The following is a 23,963-nucleotide window of genomic DNA, read 5'->3' as shown; positions in this document are numbered from 1 at the left end:
AATCTTTATTTGCTCTGGATTCCAAGGTGACCCTGCAGGGCAGGTAACCCTTGTTCCACAGCCCACTGATGCTCAGGAAACCCAGATGGCTTGAATTGAACTTGTCCACCTCCGCCACTAGGGGTAGGCTGTGCCTGTGGGACTTGGCAAAAGCAGAAAGCAATGCTGGAGACAAACGGGAGAGGGAGAGGCGGAGTGCACGGCAGGGAGGGAGAAAGAGAGAGAACCGGCACCCAGGAGATAATCGACCGAAGTAAAACAAGAACCAACACAATGTCCGGTCCAAACGGAGCCCAAACTCGGAAACTGGTAGATCCCCCGGAAGGAGACTGGGGATGGATTATCGTCTTCTATCTTTTTGTGGTAAGGGGAAACTTTTACAGCAAGAAAGAACAAAGTGGGAATTGTAGCAGTGACTACCTGTTGCAATATCACGGGCTAACAGCGAGGTACACAGCCCCAGCAGCTAGATCACTTGATGTTGTTGCTGGAAGCCAAGTGTCGAGTTTCGCGTCCTGAAACTGTATCGCAGTGGTGAAGTCGCCTTGGGTGGTGGGGGTATATGTATTTCAAGTGTGTGGGCCAGAAATAAACAGGAAGAGGCTTATTTGGTGGAGTTTAAGGATGTTAGTTCTGCGACAAAAAAAGTCTACGTGTTAAGTAACCTTCCTGGTATTAGGCTGGGACTCGGAGTCAATAGCAGAAGACGAATTTTAGATTTGGTGTTCAGGCCGATATAAAACCTGGAAACTCCCGTTGTGTGTTTGGTGCAGAGAGCATAGCCGTGCTTGGTGTTGATGGTACAGGGTTGAATGAAGCCCCATTGGAGGAGTGTCTATGCTTGCATATATGTGTCCAAATATAATCTAAGTAAACAGATACATAGTCCAAATAATCGCTAATAACTTGCATTAGTCCTTCTCGCATTGTACTTTTTGTGTGATGGTTTTCAATTTGTTCTATACTCTAGACAAAAATAGCATGGCCACTGTTAAGGACCCCCTGTTAGTTACCCTGGAAGGTAATGGACCTCCTGGTGATTGCTTTACAATTGAGTGGTTTCCAGGAGATTAGAGGACATGAGAAGGTGGTATGTTGGAATCTTTTACAAATAATGTAATATCAGCTCACCTTGAAAAGAATAATCATATTGAGCAGAGTCAATGTAGAATTATCAAAGAAAAATCATATTGGAGTCATCCACTGGACTACTTGGTTAATGTATCTAGTAGAATAGGTATGAAGGAACCAGATGATGTGGGAAATTTGGGTTTTATAAGATTTTGGATAAGATTGGTCAACAAGGTGAGAGCATGTGGAATTCGGGGTTATGTACTGACGTGGATAGAAACTTGGTTATCAGAGGGAAAGCAGAGGGCTAATAAACAGATCTTCCTAAGGCTGACAGGATGCGACTCATTGGATACCTCAGGGATGGGCCCCAGCTAGTCATGATCTCTATCAGGATTTAGCTGAGGGCATTAAAGTGAGGTTTGAGTGGGGAGTAGATTGTAAAGAGGCTTCAAGGGGAATTAGACAAGCTGGGAGAGTGACAGATGCAATATAATGTGGACAAGTGTGAAGTTACCCACTTAATGTCAAAACAAAAAAAATGAGAGACTGGCTAATGTTGGTGTTCAAAGGAACTTAAATGTCCTCGCATACAAGTCTTGAAAAGCCAACATGCAAGGGGAGCAACAAACAATCTGCTGGAAGAACTCAGCGGGTTGAGCAGCATCTGTGGGAGGAAGGAAGTTGTTTGCACTTTGGGTCGAAACCCTGCATCAGGTCCAGCAGATTGTTTGTTGCTCCAGATACCAGCATCTGCAGTCTCTTGTGTCTGCAAGGGGAGCAAGTGGTTTGGAAGGCAAATTTCTTGTTGACTTCTATTATGAGAGGATTTGAGTACAGGAGTAAAGATAACACTGTCATTATATGATGGCGAGACCACTCCTGGAGTATTGTGTACAGTTTTGCTTTCCTTAATTAAGAAGGAATATACTTCCCATAGAGAAAGTGCAATGAAGATTCAGTAAACTGATTCCAGGGAGACCTTAGATGAGGGATTGTAGTCTAGTAGACTAGACTGTATTCTCTAGAGCTTGGCAGAATGAGAGGAGATCAAATTGAAGCTTATAAAATTCTTACAGGCCTTGACAAATTGGATTCTGGGCAGATGTTTCTCCCAGCTCAGGAGTCTAGAACCAGGGGTTACAGTTTCAGTTGATAAGGGGTAGGGCATTTAGGACTAAGATAAGGAGAAATTTCTCCATGTGGAGGATGGCAAATCTTTGGAATTGAGTTCATTCAGATAGATTTCTCGATAGTAAGGGAATCAAGGGATATGTGGATAATGAAGGAAACTTATATTACAGTGGAAAGTGATCTTATTAATGACAGAATAGGCTCAGAGGGTGATATGGCCTACTTCTACCCCTTATAAGAATCAGTGTGTAGCGTGAGGCTGGAGTCAGTTCTGTTGTACGTTTGGGATGCCACACAACTTTATCATTGGTTTTGTTTTGCTGTCAGATCACATTACCAGATTTGCTGAACTCTTATCCATCTTTTAAAAGGGAATGAATGTCTTTAATTTTGCCAATAGGTTCATATATACGGCGTCCAAACCTGCGCTGGGAACCTTCTGATGGTTGCCAGCAGGTGATGGAGATCACCAGCTTCATGAAAATTCATTGATGGTCATTCCCTTCCTGATTTCCCACCACAACCCCTACCACCCTAACCCACACTACCCTAACCCACAAATACAGTGAAGACCAAGTATGTTTCCATAGCAACACAGACAACAGACAGCATAACATAGGCTGATACTTCAGTGCTCTCCTTTGGATGAGACCATAAGCCAAGGTCCATGTTAAAGATGCCAATAACGTGTGTTCAACCTGTATCAGCAAGACCACCTTATTATGAAATTTGGGATCAGGAATGTGAGGACCTTCATTGACAGCTCCGGCAATGTTGGACCTGAATGCCACATGACTATTATTGCCTGGGAACACAAACTCTTTGATGTTGCTGTTGTGAATAAGACATGATGGCAGAAGATGGGCAGCTCAATGATCAAGGTGCTTGGTACGCCTCAACAACTCCTGGATGAAATGCAGGTGCAACGTCAACTACATGTTCCTGTTTGATCTCTCAAAAATTCTTTGACTTTGTCATTTGAGAGGAACTGTGAAGCATCCTTTGTAAATTTGGCTCCTCGTTTAAATTTGTCTCCATCTTGTGTCTGCCACATGATGGCATGCAGGCTGTAATTATGACTAATGGGTCCACAGCTGAGCTAATCTCAATGCACAGCAGTGTCAAGCAAGGCTGCATTATTGCCTAGCAAGCATCTCAGGTTTTCTTACTGCAATGCTACACGTCACCTTGAATAAACTTCCAGCCAATGTACAGGGCATATGGGAAACTGTTCATCCTATGCAACCTTCAGTCCAGAAGGAAAGTCACTCCAATGTCAGTCATTGAACTGCATATATTGTTCTGAGGTTGGTATCCAAGTTCTTGTCATCTCATTTAGTGAAAGATAAATGAGAAAGGACCTTACCCTCAATATATGCAAAACAAAGGTCTTGCACCAACTTGACTTGTTGTACACCACCACCCTCTGATAATGAAGGTCCAAGACAACATTCTGGAAAATGTGGACCTCTTAGCCTATCTCAAAGCCATTTCCCAATGCGGGCACACAGCAACGATGAAATTCAACATTGCCTTCAGTGCACCAGTACTGTCATTGGCCTTTGAGGAAAAGGGTATATGAAGATCAAAACAAACCCAGCTGAAAGCTCTGTCTACTGGCAACAGAGACCTCTGCCCTCCCGTATACTTATGAGATCTGGATTACTTACAGCAGGCACCTCAAAGCACTGGAAAGACATCACCAATGCTGTCTCTATAACGTCTTCCAAATCCACTAGCAGGATGAGTGAACCAACATCAGTGTCTCTCTCTGGCCTATGTTGCCAGCTTTGAGGCTCGAATTATACTCGGTGGTCTCTGATGAACATGTTACTTCAATCACATTCCCAACACCACACTCCAAAAGTCGACACTCTATTCTGAACTCTATTCAAAACTCTATTCTGAGCTGACACAAGAAGAGATTACCAGGAGAATGAGGAAAGGATTCAAGGATGTTCGCTGTGTCCTTGAAAAATTGTAACAACCACCCACCCACCTGTAGGAGTCATTGGCCCATGGTGGCTCAAAGTGGAGAAGGAGCATTTGGAATTGCATTAAGAACCTTGGGTCAATTCATCAGGAGCTCACTAACGCCCAGCAAAATGGGAGAAGGAGTGTACCACCTGCCCTGTCAAGTACCTCTTGCCCTGCCTTTGGCAGAATCTCTGTGTCCCACATTAGCCTCATCAGCTACAGAATAGCATGGAAGCAAATTATCCTTGTTTTGAGGAACTGTTTTAAGAACACCGCCAAAACTTGGATGAACTGGTAGTAACGGTGTATGCAATGTAGTGTGCTTTGTGATACTTTAGAAGGTATGAGTGCCAATTGCTGACAGTCAGTACAAAATGGGGAAGTATTCAGTCCCTGCTGTCTTTCAGTATGAAGAGTACATTTTGTTTATGAACATCAGTTAAGCAGGAAAAAAATATCTTCAGAATGAAAGATGTGAGATAATAGTGAATCAGTTTTAATGCTTTGGAATAATTGTAGATACAGCAATATTAGGGTGTCCTTTACAGGGTCCAAGCCTAGACCAAATTTATGGAGACACTGGGCTGCCCAAATATCAGGGTCCCTCTTATCAGACCCACTGGTTGGGTCCAAATAAAAGCAGAACATTACATTTGGCATGAGTTGCTGGTAAGATGACCTGGTTTGATGTCAGTTCACCTTTAAACTCCATTCCAGATATTTTGTCTGGAGTTTACTCCTGTAACCACCTTCTCTCTTGAGATACCCATAAGACAAAGAGGCATTCTACCCATTGCTGTGGATTTGGCTTGTGAGTGCCATGACGTTCATGAATGGGGGTGAAACCTCTCCTGAGTTCCCTTGGAGCTTTACGCTGGGACCGCAAGGCTCCTAGCTATGCAGAGGCTCAATAAGGGACTTGCCAATAGAGAAGGTATGAAACTGATAGGGTTGGCTCTTCGTTTTGTATTGTGGTTGGCCATAGGTGGAGATTGAAAATGAAAAGCACACCAGCACATAAAAAGCTTTCAGCAAGAAACATGGTAACATTCTTCACCAATACACTAGACGCATCACATCAGCCTGTGATGATTATAGACGGCTCCATTGGCAACCAAGAAAGCTAAGATGGGTCAAAAATGTTTAACCTCTGCTAGATAATGTATTGTGTTTCCCTCTAGTTATAATGGCTTTAGTGACACAGTCTGAGTCAAGACACATTACTTGAGGTATGTGATCAGTTTCACCCACTGATGTAGAAATTATTCTTGAGCAACAAACAGTCTTCTGGTGGAACTCAGTAGGTCGAGCAGCATCGGTGGGAATAAAGGAATTGTCAACACTTTGGGTCGAAACCCTGCATCAGGATTATTGGTTGCTCCAGATTCCAGCATCTGCAGTCTCTTGTGTCTCTAGAGATGATTCTGGTGTGGTTTTACTAAGTTACTTATGAATGTTCCATGTCACAATCAGAGTATTACAGTAAATAGATGTATTACAGGGCAGTGTTATGTCTTTACTAGCTTTGATATTGGAATTAAAGCTGTATGTAATGTGGGTCACATCACAGGAGAATGTGAGACACTGTTTCCTTAGTGGAGAAAGATTTGCGAATTGTCTGTTTAAATTAAACTCTATCATAACAAGGGGTGTGCTCTTGAAACTGTTTTAAGGTTTGAGCAGTGTGTAGATGACGGGTAAAGGTTGTTCAAGAATGTAAGTACAAAAGGCCATTGAAGGTTTTTATATATTACAGTATTTTATATGTTCTTCATATCAAGATGATCTGCAAGTGACGTCAAAACTTACAAACGAATGATGAGTGGCAGGATATAATTAAACTGAGGTGACAACCCATGTAGATTATGTCATCCACCTCTGCATTATGCAAATAAATCACTTCTATCTTTTGAGGGGGATTTAGTTTACGAGTATAGGCTTGAAGTGTTCTTCCTTTCGATCAGGCAAATTGGGTTTAACAGAGTAAACAGAGAGAAGATTTAGATAGTGTGGGAAAGAAGATGTATGGTGTACTTGCCTTCATCAGTCAGGGTGTTGAGTATAAAAGTCAGGAAGTCATGTTGCAGCTGTATAACACTTTATGATGTAAATCACTTCAGCATTCTCTCAACACCCACCTGACTGGAATGCTATACTCTGCAGAATATTATAAATAGCAGTGGTACCATCAATGACATCGCTGTCTACATTCCCTCAGTTTGAAAGTCAATCATTTACCATGACTTTTATATGTCTGTCCTTGAGTCAATTTTTTATCTAAGCCTTCACTGACCATTTTATTCCCCGTGCCTTGACTTAGCCAACTAGTCTTTTATGTGTAACGTCTGGAAATCCATGTATTGATTTATTGCACTATCTTCAACCCTCTCTGCCACCTAGGTAAAATTACCAGTCAGGTTAGTCAAATAATGAATTGCCTTTCTCTAATCCATGCTGGCTGTTGTTTATTAACTCAGACATTGCAAAACAATTATTCATTTTTCACTGTTTATCTTTCTAAAAGTTCCCCATCAGTGAGGTAAAACTGATTGGCCTTTTGTTGCCAGGTTTGTTCTTTTTGTCATTCCCCAGCCCTCTGCCCATGGAGAATGGGAAAACCATGGTCAGTCCATCTACTATTCTTGATGAAGGGTCTCGACCCAAAACGTCAACTGTTTGTTTCCCTCCATGGATGCTGCCTGACCTGCTGAGTTCCTCAGTGTGTGTTACTCCAGATTCCAGCATCTGCAGAATCTCTTGTGTCTCCACCTACTATTTCCATTCCCATCTCTAAGCAACTGCAATCTAAGCGATGCTGCCTGGATTGGAGAGCATGTCTTATGAGGAGAGGTTGAGTGAGTTAGGGCTTTTCTCTTTGGAGAGAAGGAGGATGAGAGGTGACTTGATAGAGGTGTACAAGATGATAAGAGGCATAGATCGAGTGGACAGTCAGAGACTTTTTCCCAGGGCAACAATGGCTAACACGAGGGGGCATAATTTTAGGGTGATTGGAGGAAGGTATAAGGAGGATGTCAGGGGTAAGTTTTTTTACGCAGGGAGTGGTGGGTGCGTGGAACACAGTACCGGCAGAGGTTGTGGGGGCAGGTACGTTAAGGACTTAAGAGATTCTTAGATAGCCACATGAATGATAGAAAAATGGAGGGCTATGTGGGAGGGAAGGGTTAGATAGATATTAGAGCAGGATAAAATGTTGGCACAACATCGTGGGCCAAAGGGCCTGTACTGTGATGTAGTGTCCTATGTTCAACCTCGCATGCCTCCTATCTGCATTGGCTGATTTGCCCACCTTAAGACCAGCCTGCTTTTATAGTACCTCCTCCTACACACGTTTCATCCCCATTCATTATCTTCTCTATCTTCCCTTTTATTAAGACTATGGCAGTATCCATGGTAAATGCAGATATAAGGAACAACAGTGGTGCAGCTGGATGGGATGCCTCACAGTTCCGGCAATTTGGGTTCATTCCTGACCTCCGGTGCTGTCTGTGTGGAGTTTGCATGTTCTCCCGGTAACCCCGTGGGATCCCTCTGGGTGCTCCAGTTTCCTCCCACAACATGTGAGTTGGTAGGTTAATTGCCCTAGTGTGTAGATAATTGGTAGAATCTGGGAAGAGTTGAGGGGAATATGGGAGAATAAAAGAATTGGGATTACCTTGGGATTGGTCTAGGTGAATACTTAGTGGTCTGCATGGACCTGCTGGGCTGAAGAACCTGTTTCCGTGCTGTACGACTCTGTCTATGACTCCATAAATGTTCATTATTCAATCATGTCTTCGGCTTACTTGTGTAGATAACCATGTTGGTTCCTCACACACTCCTCCACCTCCCAGCTGCCTGTTGTTTATATGCCTGTTAAAATGGACCATTCTTAACTGTAACATGCTTTGGAGACTATATGTTACGTTGCTCAGTATCCATCGTAATTTTGGAATGCACTTATTTTTCATGTTCCCTTACCTTAACTCTAAGGAATCCTAAGACGCATTTTCTGTTATTAAATTATTGGATTGATATACATGAAATTTCATTCCTGTTGCTTCGATTTAAACAAAAACACTCACTGGGAATTTGATTCCTATTTGAAATAAGTCTCATTTGTCAAAATGTTTGTCTTGTTATTTGATGGTTTGATTCATATGATGCAGGATTTAAGGCTGAAAACAAATATATATTTGAAAGACCATATAAAGTGACACTGCTATTCCTAATAAGGAATTCCCTGGGATTCCTGAGATCAGGAATAATTCCCAGATCAACTCTGCTTGGTGACCGTGCAGAGACAAGTGACAGAGATTGATTTTACGTTTTTGATTTATATGTAACCACCCTCCATTCACTGCATGCTTTTTGGAGAAATCACCTTGCATTTATTGGGAGAAGTTGCTGTAGTTTTGGTATTAAATTCTGTTTCATCTACAGTTTGAATAGTTCTGTCTTCTAAGTAAATTCATTTTATTGGTTGTACAATAGATTTTTGTAAGTCCAGTCTTTCATTCAGCACTGCTTCCAACTCATGCATTCACGGTATTGCCAGTGACCCTTTCACTTAGCATTATCTTAGACCTTTGTTCCGAAGCTGAATAGCTAAAAGGGAGTCAGTAAGTTTCTGGTCACGTTCTTTAGAGATGATGAAAATGTTAAGGACATAAAGGTTGGCATTTTCTAAAATTGAGTTTCTGGGAAGGGGCATCTTAGATCAAAAATTAAGTGTGATAATTAAACCTTCTGCTAAGCTCTTTCATTGGTGGCTGGAGTTAAAGCAGAATGAACAATATATATCTTGGCACCGTTCCAAACTGATCGTCCTCCCTTACATTGTTGCAGTGAAAGAATGCAAAGATGAAATAATAACAATTGTAGAAAGGAAGCCTTATTGGGTGGGATGCTTGGGAAATGTTAAGCTGAGGTGAAGCAATGTTTTTATCCATATCCAAAAGGTACCTTTTGGTTGCAGAGTAAGGCAAGAAACTGCATGTTATGACTATGAAGTTCTTCGCTGCTAGAGAGAAAGCAGTCGTTAAAAAACTTCACTGGATGCATTCCAGATTGTGATTGGTTTAGGAAGAGTAGAAAGAGGCACACCTTTCTCATTAGCGGACAGTTTAAAGGCCAGTTTTGGGCAAATTATTCAAGGGAGATTGGAGGAAGGCCTTTTTATGCAGAGAGAATTATGATCTTGAAATTACTCCTTGTGAGGATGGTGGAGATTGAATTAATTAGTCTCCTCCAAAGAGAATTGAAAAGGCATTTGAGAAAGTATAGTTTGCAAGGCTGTCGGCAAAGACCATGGTAGGATTGCTCTTATTAGGAACCACTGTAAACTCAAAGGGCCAAATGGCCTCGTGCTGTGTTATAACAATTACAGTAAACACTCTGAGGGAGGCGGGAATGTGGGAGGTGGAAAGAATCTCATATGAAAAGGAAGTTTTTTTTATTAGGGAATGGGAAAAAAAGCTAATGAATGAAAATCTTTGTGATTTTATCAAAAGTTACAACTTCAGTTGAGAATGTATAAACACATTACTAAACGTAATAAGAGGTGAGTACAGACTTACTATAGTCAATCTGTTATTGTCGGGGGAAATTTGACACAGTACTATCAGGGAACATTTGTGCCACAGATTGAACTGACAACAGAAAGCCCTTTTGTTTAAAGAATAGATCTCCTTTACTAGGCTGGTAATGAAAATTTATAGTAATTCATCAGCTTGAAATCTGATGCAAAATGAATATGGCATAAACAAATTCTGCATGTATCATGATACAGTGAGTGGAATTGCTGCTACAGTGCCCTGATTAACTTACTGATACTTATTCTCAGTAGAATACTGTCTTCCTCTAACTCTACAATCTGTAAGGCCCTCTTGGAAGTTGCAATATACCATCCATGAGACCCTGCTGTTCCTCCCCATTCTGTGAGCTGATCGCAATGGATTCTCAAGAATGACGGTCAGTTCACAATTAAAAGAAACAGTTCTATAATAGGCAGGATTACTAAATTATTACTACTCACAGAACATGAAAAACATTTTCTTTGCTTGACCTCACATATTTTTGTACATTTTGTCTCTTTTCTCCCACTTTAAAATACACAACCCAACTTTCAGGTCTCCACCACTATGTATATAGATTCAAAATGCTAAGAGAATAAGAAATGTGGGCATTGTGCTCGATCGGGAGAACTGTTTGAGTATTTGTCGTATAATTTATCTTTAATTTCAAAATGTTTCGTGATTTTGGAAGATGGTGATAAGATATCAAATTTTGATAGAAACTGCTACTGTCAAGAACTATAAAAATGGCAGAGGGAAATTTATTTGTGCAATTAAATCATAATTTATTATGTTTACAGGCATGGAGGAACCCCTTCTTCTATATTTTCCAATGCACGTCAAAAATATTTTTAGGAATTCTTGATGGTCATTTCTAGTTGCCTGATAGACTCAATTGAAATTTATTGAAGATGAGCAATATCTGTCTAATAACCCATGACATAGATCATTAAATAATAATCAATATTCTACTTTAATTCTGTTTATGCAGTGCCATATCACATTAAAATCCTGTTGCAGAGGATATTCTGAATCCCACCAGATTTTTAAAGATAAATAGATACTGCTCAAGACAAAAAAGTTTTTATGACAGTGTATGTAACAAGATAACTAAAATTAACTATAGCGGAATACAAAGGATAGGTTCAGTGTGGTGCTGAGCCTGAATGAATGTTTTCTCCAGGTTCTTGGAGTTCATTTTGAGATTAAAGTATATTTTGGTGCACAGGACTATTAGTTTAGAGAGTCTGAACAGTCAAGAGGTTCTGCAGTTCTTGACTGTGTTTTAGAGAGCTCATTCTAGTATGCTCTTTAATACCCCAGTTCTGAGGAAGGGTCTCTGACCTGAAATGTTACCATGTTTCTCATCCCACAGATGTGGCTTGACCTCCTGAGTATTTTCAGCATTTTCCTTTTTTGTTTTAGATTTCTAGCATCTGCAGTTTCTCTGATTTTCACATTCTACAACTCCCTCCACTTGTTGTGACTAAACCAAATTTCATTCAACTTCCATTGGGTTCTGACATTCTTACCAAGATTTTCATCCAGGTCTTTATGAAACTGTGAACAATGCCCATGAAGATGAAGGTCATTTATTTTGTGTTTGTATGTTGAGCAAGTTATTTACCTTGGTTCATTTATCCAGCCAAGTCCTTCATCGTCTCTTTGCATAAGTATATCTTGAATGAATGTGAGATTTGTATCTCTTGGAATGAAGAAATTCTTTCTGACATCTTTATTTCAAGTTTCAGGTGCCCGGTTTCTATAATCTTTCCTCACCTCAATCTGTGCAGGTCAGCTTTATACCTCTTTTCTGCAATATTACCACGATGCAAGTGTTTCTTTTAGGATGATGGATAAAAATGAATATAATACACAAAAGGCATTGAAAATGAGAAAAAATCTACAGATACTAGAAATCTGAAGCAAAAATAAGGTGCTGGAAGTACTAAAAGCAAGTTAAGCAGCATTCGAGGAGAGAGTTAACGTTTCAGGTCAATGATCTGAATTTCTTACCACTCTAGGTGAAGGGAGTTCATTGACCTGAAACATTAACTCTTTTCTTTCTCCACAGATGCTGCATGACCTGTTGAGTATTTCCAGCACATTCTGTTTTTATCTCCAAAGAGCAATCGGACACGTGCACAGCGTATCCAGCAATATACTTTGGCACCCTGTTTACTAAATCTGTTTCTGTTCCTCTGTAGTATTTACGACCATTCACTACAATCTGTAGATTCCTTGAAGATACTATCTCAGCAACTTTGACCAGGAGCTTCAAACTTTCCTCAACACTGCAATATAACGGCATCTTAGAGTTCTTCAAATTGAACTTAATCTGCCAATTTGCAGCTTGTAGTTAATTATATTTGTAGGTCTTTGACTGCTTTACTTGACCCCTCATCTGTAGTTTAGCTGTAGTTGTGAACTTGGTCTTTGTTTCGGAATCAAAGTGCTGGGATCAAGATATAATTCCTTGATGAAGAAGGGTATGCAGAACTGTGAGCTCGTTTGAGATATATGTCTAGAAGATATTCAAAAATGTTACCAATTCTAGAACTAAACGAGAAGAGATAAATGTAGAAACTGGATGCAGTTTAGTATATTTTCTATGTACAAAAGGCAGTTTTACACATTGTAGGTTGTACTAACAATCACTTCAGACATTTAGAAATATTGCCTGGGCACCTCTGCATGCAACTTTTTTTAGTGTTGCATCAGTCATGTGGCTAATGATGTCACAAGTCATGCAGCAAATGTTTCTCCACCATTGGTCGAAGTTGTATGTGACCTCCAACACTCGCTGTTCACTCACAGACTAATCAGGATGTAATTAAAAGGTCTGCACAGTCACATCCGTGTTACACGCTCAGCACACGCTAGTCATGCCTCATAGACATCGACGATTTGCAGAAAATGCTTCTGCAGTGTTTCACTGATTGCGGCCTCTTTGATCACTTCTCAGCTACAGGTTGAGGTTACCGGTCCTTGATCAGCTTGCAGGGGCTTGGGGACACTCGTGACAACGGAGTCAATTGATCCAGGTCATGGTCTGCCCAGGCATGAAGGAGGGTATCACCTCCCCCTTCCCAACATTTCCCTCACCTCCATTGCAACCTCTGACAAAGCAGCAATGAGTTCCTACTGACAACCTAGTCTGGTTTCGGTGAATGATTTAAAGTGCAAAACACTGCCACTGCCAAAATCCCTTTTAATGGGCTTCTGTCCAATTCTATGATTTTTGTTTTCCTGGAGTTTTCATTTGGCATTAGGCCTGATTGCAGCTTTGAGGACAACAGAAGGAGAAACCCAATTTCTACCCTTAGATGTTTCCTAAATAGGTGCAACATGGGAAAGGCAGCACAAATACAGTAGGTATAACTTGGACCAACATGCTTCTAACCCCACTCTCCAGCACTACTCCCACCTAAGCAGTAATGTAGACTAAAGGTAAGAATATGCAAATAATAATTAGATAAAATATCTTATCCAATTAGCAATGGAACAGATTGATTAATTATGCAGCCCAGCACAATGTTTGCTTGAAAAGCAGAAGTAAACATTGCCAATACTTTACAAATGATTGAACTATGTAAAGGGACAATTTAGGTGCTGATCACTCCCCAGAAGACAAACATTCCCCCAGGTACACCTGCACTAAATGGATTGCTTAATTTCTCCTCCATACATGACAAAGGGTTCTAGAGTTCAATTCAATAGAGATTAAGAAGAGAACACCATTCACAATCTCAAACCATTGCAAAATCTTTATATTCAGCTATGCTTTATGAATATAGTAGCCTACTTATGCATAGCAAGCATTCAAAAATAGTAACCATATAATCTGCTTTTAGTAATAAGATAAGATATCTTCATTAGTCACATGTACATCGAAACATACAGTGAAATGCATCTTTTGCGTAGTGTTCTGGGGCAGCCCGCAAGTGTCGCCACGCTTCCGGCGCCAACATAGCATGCCCACAACTTCCTAACCTGTGCATCTTTGGAATGTGGGGGGAAACCGGAGCATCCGGAGGAAACCCACACAGGCACGGGGAGAAGGTACAAACTCCTTACGGACAGCAGCGGGAATCAAACCCGGGTCACTGGCGCTGTAATAGCGTTACGCTAACCGTTACACCACCATGGTGCCTGTACACCACCGCGGTGCCTGTATGTTGATGGAGGGATGATAAGGATACAGCTATCCCTAACTCTTCTTCAATATAATGCCTGTGAAATGTTGGTTGTTTTCAGTGTTTAAATAATTAGCTCATTAAAAGGTTGACGTACTAGATGGAGCTAGACACAAGATAGGATTTTAAGGAGGGATTATTGTTCCACTTTTGTTATTGGATACTTACTGGAGAAAGGAGTATAAGCACTGGCTGTAGAAAGACATTGTACATGAGAATAAGAGAAGTTCTCTCTTTCCGTGATAACTTAACAGTGAGACAGCCTAACTTGTGGTCAGTGCAGTAATCATTAACTGTCTCTAAGATACTTGCTCATAGTTACAGTTCTTCAACTAATGTGTTGAAAAGTTCCACAGAAACTGCCAGAGATCGGGATCAGTGGCAAATGCGTCACAAGGTGAATATCAGGGATAGTTTCTGTTTCAATTTCCCTAAAATCTCTTGCCATCAGTGTACAATTTTGTGATGGCAGAATAGAGGGGCTCTGAAGATGTGTGAATTTGATGAGCTACTGATCTGTGTGGCAGTGGTAGCTGACAGTTCTCTTCCTTGGAATCATTCTAGAATATCTTCTACACACCCCCAAGGACCTTCACATCATTATTAAACAATAGGGGCCAGAGTTGGATGCAACATTCCAATTGTCATAGAATCATAGGGCACGGAAACAGGCCCTTCAGCCCAACTCATCCATGCCAACCAAGATGTATCTGATTTGTCTGTGTTTGCCCCATATCCCTCTAAATCTTTTCTATCCATGTACCTGTGTAAATGTCTTTTAAACATTGTAATTGTAGCCACCCTCACCACTTCCTCTGGCAGCTTGTTCCATATACCCATCACCCTTTGTGTGAAGAAGTTTCCCCTCAGGTCCCTTTTAAATCTTTCTTCTCTCACCTTAAATCTATGTCTTCCTAGTTTTAGACTCTCCTACCCTGGGAAAAAGACTGTGACCATCCACCTTATCTATACCCCTCATGATTTTATATACCCCATAGGGTTGCCCCTTAGCCTCCTACACTCCAGGGAAAGAAGTCCCAGCCTATCCAGCCTCTTCTTATAACACAAGTCCTCCAGTCCAGGTAATATCCTCAAGAATCTTTTCTGCACCCTTTCCAGCTTAATGACATGCAGTCCATGGACTCATGAACGCTATCTTGTTATTCCTTTTTTGCACTATTTATTTATTTTTGTAACTTATTGTAATTTTTATGCCTTTATGTCTTGCACTGTACTGCTGCCGCAAAACAACAAATTTCACGACATATGTCAGTGATAATAAACCTGATTCTGATTCTGACCAAAACCACACAAAATATTCCAAGTGGTCTACTGTAGTCTACCCAGTGTTTTAACATAACCTCAAAAACTTTGCATGAGATTCAACATAACTTCCCTGCTCTTGTATTACATGCATCAATTTATAAAATCTATATGTTGCCCTAACTGCTCTTTCAGAATATCCTGCCTAATGGACCAAGGAATTACCCATGGCCTCAATCAACAGATGATCTGGTGATTATCACATTGCTGCATGTGGGAGCTTGTTGCCATGTTTACACATTAACTGTGGTCATTTGAAGACGTAGTTAGAGGTAACATTAACCAAGGCTCTAATTTTGGTCAAACAAATTCATAGGTTTTGAAATTAACCACAAAACTATTCCACATTTATTCTCCAAAATTTCTTTGGCTGTTATTTCGATGGAAATACAGCAGAGGAATTTAATTTGACAGTTTTATTAATATATCATAGAGCATAATTTATGTTAAACAGGTTAGCTGCTGCATTAACATAGAAGGCAAAGGCACTTCAAAGGAATTTGCTAAGGGTTGATAAGCTTAGAACATCAACTTCAAGGCCATAGAAACAAATTGAAAAAGGAAAGATTACGTTGAATAATATGTAAGGAATGTCGTGTCCAATATTCTGAGGTCTAGCAATCATCTTGATATGAAGAGCACAAAGTAAGTAACAGTATAACTTGTAGAACATCAAGGACAACGACTATAGATGTGGCAGACAAATGCATGCAAGTGCCTTACACATAAGAATGTTCACTGAGGCTGTAAAGCAATCCAAATGTCAATAAGAAAGCCTAGGCCCTATGAGTCAGCCTTACATGGGTGTGGCATACCGTCAGTTTAATTACACTTGCTGGTTTACCACATTGAGGATGTAGAATTTTAGAAGGAGTTGCTTCTCTAGCTCTTGTCTGACTGGTGAACAACTCCTGAATTGCAAGCATTGTAGTTCATTAATGGAAACAACTTGAGATACAGGTAAGGTAGTGGGCATATGGATTTAAGCTGTCTGTGCGACCTGAAACACACATACAAGCAGCCGTCAAAGACACACTCCCTCTCCAGAATTCCTAAAGTCTTAACCTTTAATAAAGTTAAAGTAAATCTGAAACTATATTACAGATGCTGTTTGGAAAAGCAGACAGTGGCAGGATTGTGCATGAAATAAGGGGTTAAGTGTGAGAGGAAAGGACTGTCCTCTGCAGATTCTGTATTCAGGAGAGAGCTGATGAAAATGTGACAGTCATAAAGTTAATGTTTTAATAGATTCCATGCTGGAGTAATGTTGGAAGGATAGATAGAATTAATTTACATGCTTTAACAGAGGATGTTATGATGGTCATTGAAAAATAACTAATATCACATATCATTTAAAGGAAGGAGAGTTTCTGCTTTTGTTACCTCCTGCTCAGAGTATCTAAAAAGTTCCCAAAATGTGCTGTCAAGTCTTAGGATGAGAGAACCATGTCAGGCACATGAGAATCATGTACCTTGTTGACTTATGAAAAGCCTCCTGTGTTTTGTTAGACAGACTAATGGAAAATCTTCCAGTTGGGTTGGTAACCTCCTAATATTTTTGTTCTCCTGATGTGTTGATATTTGACAATCATCCTGTCTTTTCTAAATCTTCAGAGTTGTCCTCTCACAAACAGTTTCTGCAGTCATATACTGTGATCAGTTTTTTGCAGTAAGTTGTTACTTCCCTGGATGTCAGTGTGTTTAGATGGTTCTATTGCCCATTCCTTGTTAATCTGAGAAGGTGGCAATGGGTCTTTTCCTTGAATGTCTGGTAATATTTGAATAACTCCTCAATTACTTTCAAGGACAGTTAAGAGTCAACCACGTGACTCTAAGATATTTGTTCAAGTCTCGGTGATGATAATAAATATTAGAGCAGGATAAAATGTCGGCACAACATCGTGGGCCGAAGGGCCCATACTGTGCTGTAATGTTATATGTTCTATATGATAGGTTTCCTGCTCTAAAGAAATATGTTTGTTTTTTCACAGCAATCTTTATTATCATTTTTACTGATAACAGCTTTCAGTTCCACAGATTTTCAGTTCCACAGATTTTCAGTTCCATGTAGTCTGTCAGTGTACGTGTAAATATCCAACACACATACATATCCAATGCACATTGAAGTACAGACGTTGCACGGAAATAAAAAAAATACAGATGCTGGAAATCTGAAATAAAAACAGAAAATGCTGAAAATACTCAGCAGGTCAGGCAGCATCTATGGAAAGAAAAACGGTTCACGTTTCAGATCAAAAACCCTTTGTCAGGAGAGAGAAAGAGAGAAGAAACAAGTTAGTTTTAAGTTGCAGAGGAGGTGAAAGAGGGATAGATAGGACAAGGGCAATATCTGTGATAGGGTCAGGCCAGGGTTGCCATGGGAATAAATTGGGGTCGATGAGTTAATGGCAGTAGTTAGAGAGTAATAATACAGACAAAGGTCTGTAAAATGTTGCAAAATGCCAGGCTGCTGAACATGCCCAATGGTTCAGGCTGTGCTAATGGAGAAAGGAAAACAGAGGCAGTATCACATATTGACAACTTGCAGCAGAAATGCCAGTTCTGATCGACAGAGAAATGAGTTGTAGAATTCAATATCAAGTCTGGAAGGCTGCCATGTGCTCAGACTGAAGGTGAGCTGCTGTTCCTCAACCTTACCTTGGGCCATGTTCTAACATGCAGGAAGCTGCAAACAGCTGGATCAGAGTGGGAGATAGATAGAGAATTAAATTGCTTGGCAACAGGGAGGTCTGAGTTGCCCCTGGGGGTTGAACGCAGGTGCTCAGCAAAGTGGTTGCTCAGTCTGCATTTGGTTTTTCCAGTGTAGAGGAGACCACGTTGTGAGTGCCGAGAGCATGATGTATGTTAAACAGGTTAGCTGTTCCGCATTGTGATTTAACCAAGAACAAGTCTCTGGATTGGAAGAAGTGCAAGTCACTGCTTCACCTATACTGTTATAAACGAGGCTCAACGTAAAGCTAGAGGAACAGCACCCCAAGTTCCTTCTGGGCTTGTTGCAGCCTTGCAGACTTGATATCAAATTCTACAATGTCAGGCAACTCGCTTTCTCCGGCTGTATGAGAACTGGTCATTTCTTCTATAAATCATCCATCCATGGTATCCACTCAGTTTTTCTCCTTCCATTGGTATAGCCTAACCTGCAGGGCTTGTCCTACACCTCCTCAATATTTCACAGTCCTTTGTTCTTATTATCACTTTCTAGATGCTACCATTAACCTATCAACAACAACTTATCACCACTGCAACCCTGTCCTCATCCAATCACAGATAGTCTCTCCTTTGCCTTATCTATTTCTCCCCCACCTCTGCAACTTAAAGCTGACTTGTGTTCCTCACTTTCCCAGTTCTGACAAAGAATCTTTGACCTGAAACTTTGTTTCTATTGCCACAGATGCTGTCTGACCTGCTGAGTGTTTCTGTTATCATTATAGACACTGCATTTAAGGGATATATGAATCACTGTTCCCCTTGCTGGTACATGCAGGGAGCACACATCAGGAAATCATATAATCAAACATCTGTTATAGGTGATTGAACGATAATCTTTCCTAAAATGTAGTCCGGCGTGTACCAGGTGTAGAGGCCATAGAATATTTACTTGAGATAAAGCAGTCCATACAGCATAATATATGTTAAACAGGTTAGCTGTTCTATATTGTGCTTTATAGCTTTGAAACTTTAGAAACTTTGGCTCTTTATATCCAGCTTGGAAAATGTGCTGTTTTATAAAGTAACTGATCTTCCGTTTGAATGGGATAAAAGCCAGATTGGCAGTGGGGTATCATGATAACCAATCCGTCTGACAAGTAAGACAAAAAGGAACATGTGTGCAAAAGAAATTGCTCACACCCTGGCACTTTAAGAAGCAGTTTAAATTGATGTAGTTTAATTGTTCCTGCTTAATCTTAATTGCATGTCGAATATGATGACCTTTAACACAGGAGTGGCAACCACTCCCTCGAGACCAGTCTACTGTTCCCTCAGATCGTGCCTCGTCTGTAATCCACCAATGTGGGCTGAAATCTGCTGGTTGTGGTTAGTGGCTGAGAATGCAGAAATTTGGGGAGCCAAAGCTGTTAGATTGCCACTCTGCTGGTCTGTACGTGGAGTTCAGTAACAGAACATTGCACAGCATTACACTGGGTTATCAGCACGCTATCCTTCCCCAGGGCAGAGCACACACACGATCCCATGCCAACTCAATTTCATTGAGGCTTACAGCGCACAAATTAGGAGACTACAGGGAAGGTAATTTTAAGATAATTTTAAAATTGTTTTGCTGTAATGTTATTAATTACAGTACTTCTAAGTGTTTTTAGTTAACTTTATTTTTATTACTTCCTAAAAATTATTTATCTTGACTTTAATTGGGTTTAAATGCCTCTGAATACCAGAGAGCTTTCAGAACTTTGGAGGACAGAGCCCTGTGCACCTGACCCAGGTGTGTACAGGTATGTGGGACACAGGGCGATGGTTCCGGTCAAGGCGACCAGTCAGCACAATTCAACCCAATCCGGCACCTCTTCCCCATTTCTCTTCATCCAGAACATGTTAATCATTAAAATCTTGAAAGCACGTACCACCAGACTCAAGGACAGCTTCTATCCTGCTGTTATCAGCCTCTTGAGTGGACCTCTCATATGCTAAAGGTGAATTTTTGATCTCCCAATCTACCTTGTCATGAACCTTGCACTTTATTTGTTTACTTGGACTGCACTTTTTCTGTAGCTGCTACACCATATTCTGCATTCTGTTTCCTTTTTAATATCTCAATGTATGGCTTGATCCACCCAGATGGTGTGCAAGCAAAAGTTCTTCACTGTATCTCAGTACACATGACAAAAATAAACCAGTAAGTGTGGTCCATAGAGCCTTTGAAGCTACTCCAGCATTTATCAAGGTATCTTGATATGATCTTCCACCTCAGTTCTATTTCCCTGCCCTATCTCCACAACCCTTGATTGCCTTAATGTATTGGTATCACTTTATTATTGTCACTTGTACCGAGGTGCAGTGAAAAACTTGTCTTGCAAACAATTCATACAGATCAATTCATTACACAGTGCATTGAGGTAGTACAGAGTGCATTGAGGTCGTCCAGGGTAAAAACAACAACAGTAACATCCAGAAATGTCCAGAAATCTACAGTATCAATCTGTGTTTTGAATGAACTCAAGTGACTGAGCCTCCACTGTCCGCCAGGGTAGAGAATTCCAAGGATTCACCACCCTCTGCCACGATGTACCAAGTCAAGAGCAGCAGAAGATAAAAATCAAAAAAGAAAACTGCAGATGCTGAAAGTCTGAGATAGAAGCAGAAAATGTTGGAGGTGCTCAACAGGTCAAGCATGATATGTAGAAAGGGAAGCAGATGTATTGCTGCAGATCAAAGGTCCTTCACCAGAACTGGGAAGGGAAGAGAGCAGGGGCAGCCGGTTGCCTTTGGATTTATTTCAAGGAATGAACTGGGCAGGTGGAATGAGTATCAGTGGGAGAACATGTTTGTGGAGGTTATTGTACTTTAGTTAAATTTAGCACTGTTGTGAAAAAAGACAAAAACAAAATAGGAGTACTAAATTGGGCTAAAACCAATTTTATTAAATGGAGAAATAATTTAGCACAAGTGGACTGGAAACAGTGACTTGCAGGGGAATCATCCTCTGAGTAACGGGAGGTATTTAAGAAGGATATTTAATTGGTTCAAGTAAACACTTTCCCCACAAGCATGGGTGGGACTGCCAAATCTCCAACTCCTTGAATGAGACAGCGCATTATGGGTAGGGTATAGTTGTGTTTATTTTTCTGCGTAAATTACCTTATGTTCAAATAAATCTGATAAATGTTTTCAACCAACATGGCAGTTTGACGGGTTGGTAATTACCCACTTCAAAATGTAAAAGTGAATGTGACGGGGCAGCTAATGCTAGCTAAGGGTATAAATGTTGGATATTAATATATTGGGACACGTGTAAGGATCTTCATACAAAAACAGAAGAACTCAGCCAGTCAAGCAGCAGTTTTGTGTCAGTGACCCTTCCTCAGAACTCCTCAAACTTCAAAGAAGATTTCAATCTGTACAGGGAAAGTAGCCATTAGCATGGGATATGCTAAAAGTGGTGAGAGGGATCTCATGCTCATAACTTTATCGGTGTATGACTTTGGACTTGTAACATCCGAGTTATTTTCTGATAGTCTGTCACATAAAACTGAATGTGTCTTTTTGCGAAGCTGTTACAAGTGGACTGAACATTACATACTGTAAATGTTAAGAATTATATCTGATCAAATGATCCAGGAAATAAGATGATTTACTATATCATATTAGAGAAAGAGCTTGACCTAATTTGAGGATGTAGTGGATCCTCCTCACAATTATGACGCCAGATCTGTGCAACACCAATACCTTGTTATTGGGCTCCCAGTTTTGTTAAATTCTGTTAAAATGTATTCTTGTTTATTAGGTTCCTGTTTCCAGTGGTATCTCTTTTACATATTGCATCCATATTATAAAACCTCTAACCATAACTCGCTTTCCCCTTATAACTTGAAGCGTTACTTCCTAATTGTGCACATTTTGTAAACTATGGATTCTGAGGAGCGGTGTGTGCCTGCCCCCATTGAACAATATGTGACTAATGCTGTAAGGAGGTGCATTCCAAATACTCTCACAGGCGTGATGACCATTACTGCAAAATCATTTTACCATTAAACCAGCACTGAATTTAATGGATGAATCAAAATAAAAGTGAATATATAGATGAAGCTCACATAAACCTTTATTGACGGCAACACTTCATAATGTTATGGACTCAGTGAAAGTCCCTTTAAGATAGAGAGTGTGTGTGTATGTGTGTGTGGGGCGTGCTTACGTCAATAGAAGATAAAGGACGTAATGACGTTGTTGAAGAAGTCAGAAGAAGAAGAAGGAGAGAGAGAGAAGGGAGAGAGAGAGAAGGGAGAGAGACACCAGCCTGCTTGTTTTCTCTATCGATGGATGAGAAACAATAACTGTGTTTGCCACTGAAATCCATGTATGGAAGTTGGAAGTAATCCGGTGGAGTTCACTTTGTTGCTGACCTGTAGAAGGAAACAGGTATTTGTGTGTGGACGACCATGGTTCGGATGCTTTTCGGGGTGAGGAAGTCACTACCGAGTAAACACTGGAGTGTCGTTTGGGTTCCATCGTGGAACATTTGGATTTCGTATGTACTCTCTCTATGTTTTTCTACATCTACATCTTATCTTCAGACAACGGTGGTTGTTGAAGAAGCCCTTGCTCATGTTTCACCTTATGGCTTGCGGAACTGAACTTTAAGAACCATTCCGGAACTGGGAGTTTTGGACTTTGTCACACACACACACGAAGAGTTTAGTTTTGGGGTTAACGTTCGAGGTTTAACATTTTTGAATTCTAACATACTAACATTTTTACTTTTATTTTACGTATTATCATAAGTAGTGATTAATAAAATAGTTTTTAACACTGAATCATGCTCAGTGTGTTTCTTTTGTTGCTGGTTTGTGACAATAAAGCTACAATGGGATCTATGTTGAGACATTTGGAGAATCCGTGTCGAATTAATCAGTTCTACATATAAAATAAAAAAGGTAGTGACGGCCTTTGTTCCAAGCAATGTAAATTTAGTGGGGAGTTTCAGAAGTGGCTCCATGGGTTCATGTGATTACACTGCGACAGTGTGCCTTGTAAGAAGTAAAGAGCTGTAAGTATTATGCATTCTTGTTCTACAGATGGAGTGGAATACTGAGATTATCTACAGTTCCTCCTTTGCTGGGTAATTAGCTGATGTTGAAGTCACCTATTGAGTTCCAATAGTGTCAGAGCATACCAGAGAAAAAAACTTTTCACAAACTCAGGAATTCCAAAGCCACTTTAGAACTCATGGAATAATTTGGAAGTGTCCTCTTTTATGATAGAGGAATATAGTGGAATTCCACAACACATGGCATTGTAATCATGACCTGATGTTACAGTGATGTTGATTGAGAGATAACTATTAGTTAGGAGCTCAATGATAATACCAATCTTTCCACGTCTGTGAATTGATTGTACACATTACTCCCTCAGTGCCGCAATGAAGTGTCAGCCTGGATTGTTTTGTGCTCCGTCTTCGCAGTGAGACTTTAGCATATAGCATTCAGACCCTGGAGTGAGAACCCAGCCACAGCTGCCTGATTTCAGCTGTGTTGATGCCAGGGAGATGGTATCTTTTGTGTTGGGAGATATGGGCTGGGAAACAAGCCTGAGTTCTTGTTCCCATTTGCTACCCAGTGAAGTGTATTTTGTGCATTTTTGTAAGGGCAGGATTAAACTCAACTATGCGTTTAAATAATCTTTTTCAATCAAAGATCTCATTTTCCATGTAGTCGTTGTTGGCAGAAGATGCTGCAAGAAATCTGATATCCAGGGTGAGCAGTATGGAGATAGGAGGTGTGGGTTGCTGTTCAGAAGGCTATGCTATTAATCCCATACAGTTGGGCCTGGTCTCCAGTCACCTTGGGCGCCCTTGTCAGGGGATTCAAACCTTACTGTGTGAAGCCAGTGTGGCAGGCGCTGTAATACAGCTACCCCATGGTATAAGAAATCACACACAGGAAATTTCCCCTTCATCAAATGAAGTTCAGGATATGGAATGTCAGGATGCTCATGG

At 40.5% G+C, this 23,963-nt stretch overlaps 1 protein-coding gene across 1 annotated transcript in view; it reads left to right on the top strand.

The window, feature by feature from the left end:
- The first annotated feature begins 232 nt into the window (after positions 1-232).
- LOC127571309 (monocarboxylate transporter 5-like) overlaps positions 233-23,963 on the top strand; it is a 45,788-nt gene continuing 22,057 nt past the window's right edge. The window contains exon 1 of the mRNA XM_052017581.1: positions 233-363. Within this exon, the coding sequence (XP_051873541.1) occupies positions 274-363 (90 nt within the window). The 5' untranslated portion in view covers positions 233-273. The remainder of the gene's footprint in view (positions 364-23,963) is intronic.

The sequence above is a fragment of the Pristis pectinata genome, chromosome 6 (genome assembly GCF_009764475.1).
Source record: "Pristis pectinata isolate sPriPec2 chromosome 6, sPriPec2.1.pri, whole genome shotgun sequence".
In the NCBI taxonomy this organism is placed as follows: domain Eukaryota; kingdom Metazoa; phylum Chordata; class Chondrichthyes; order Rhinopristiformes; family Pristidae; genus Pristis; species Pristis pectinata.
Note: the sequence above shows the minus strand (reverse complement) of the source record. Positions and strands in the feature narration are given on the sequence as shown.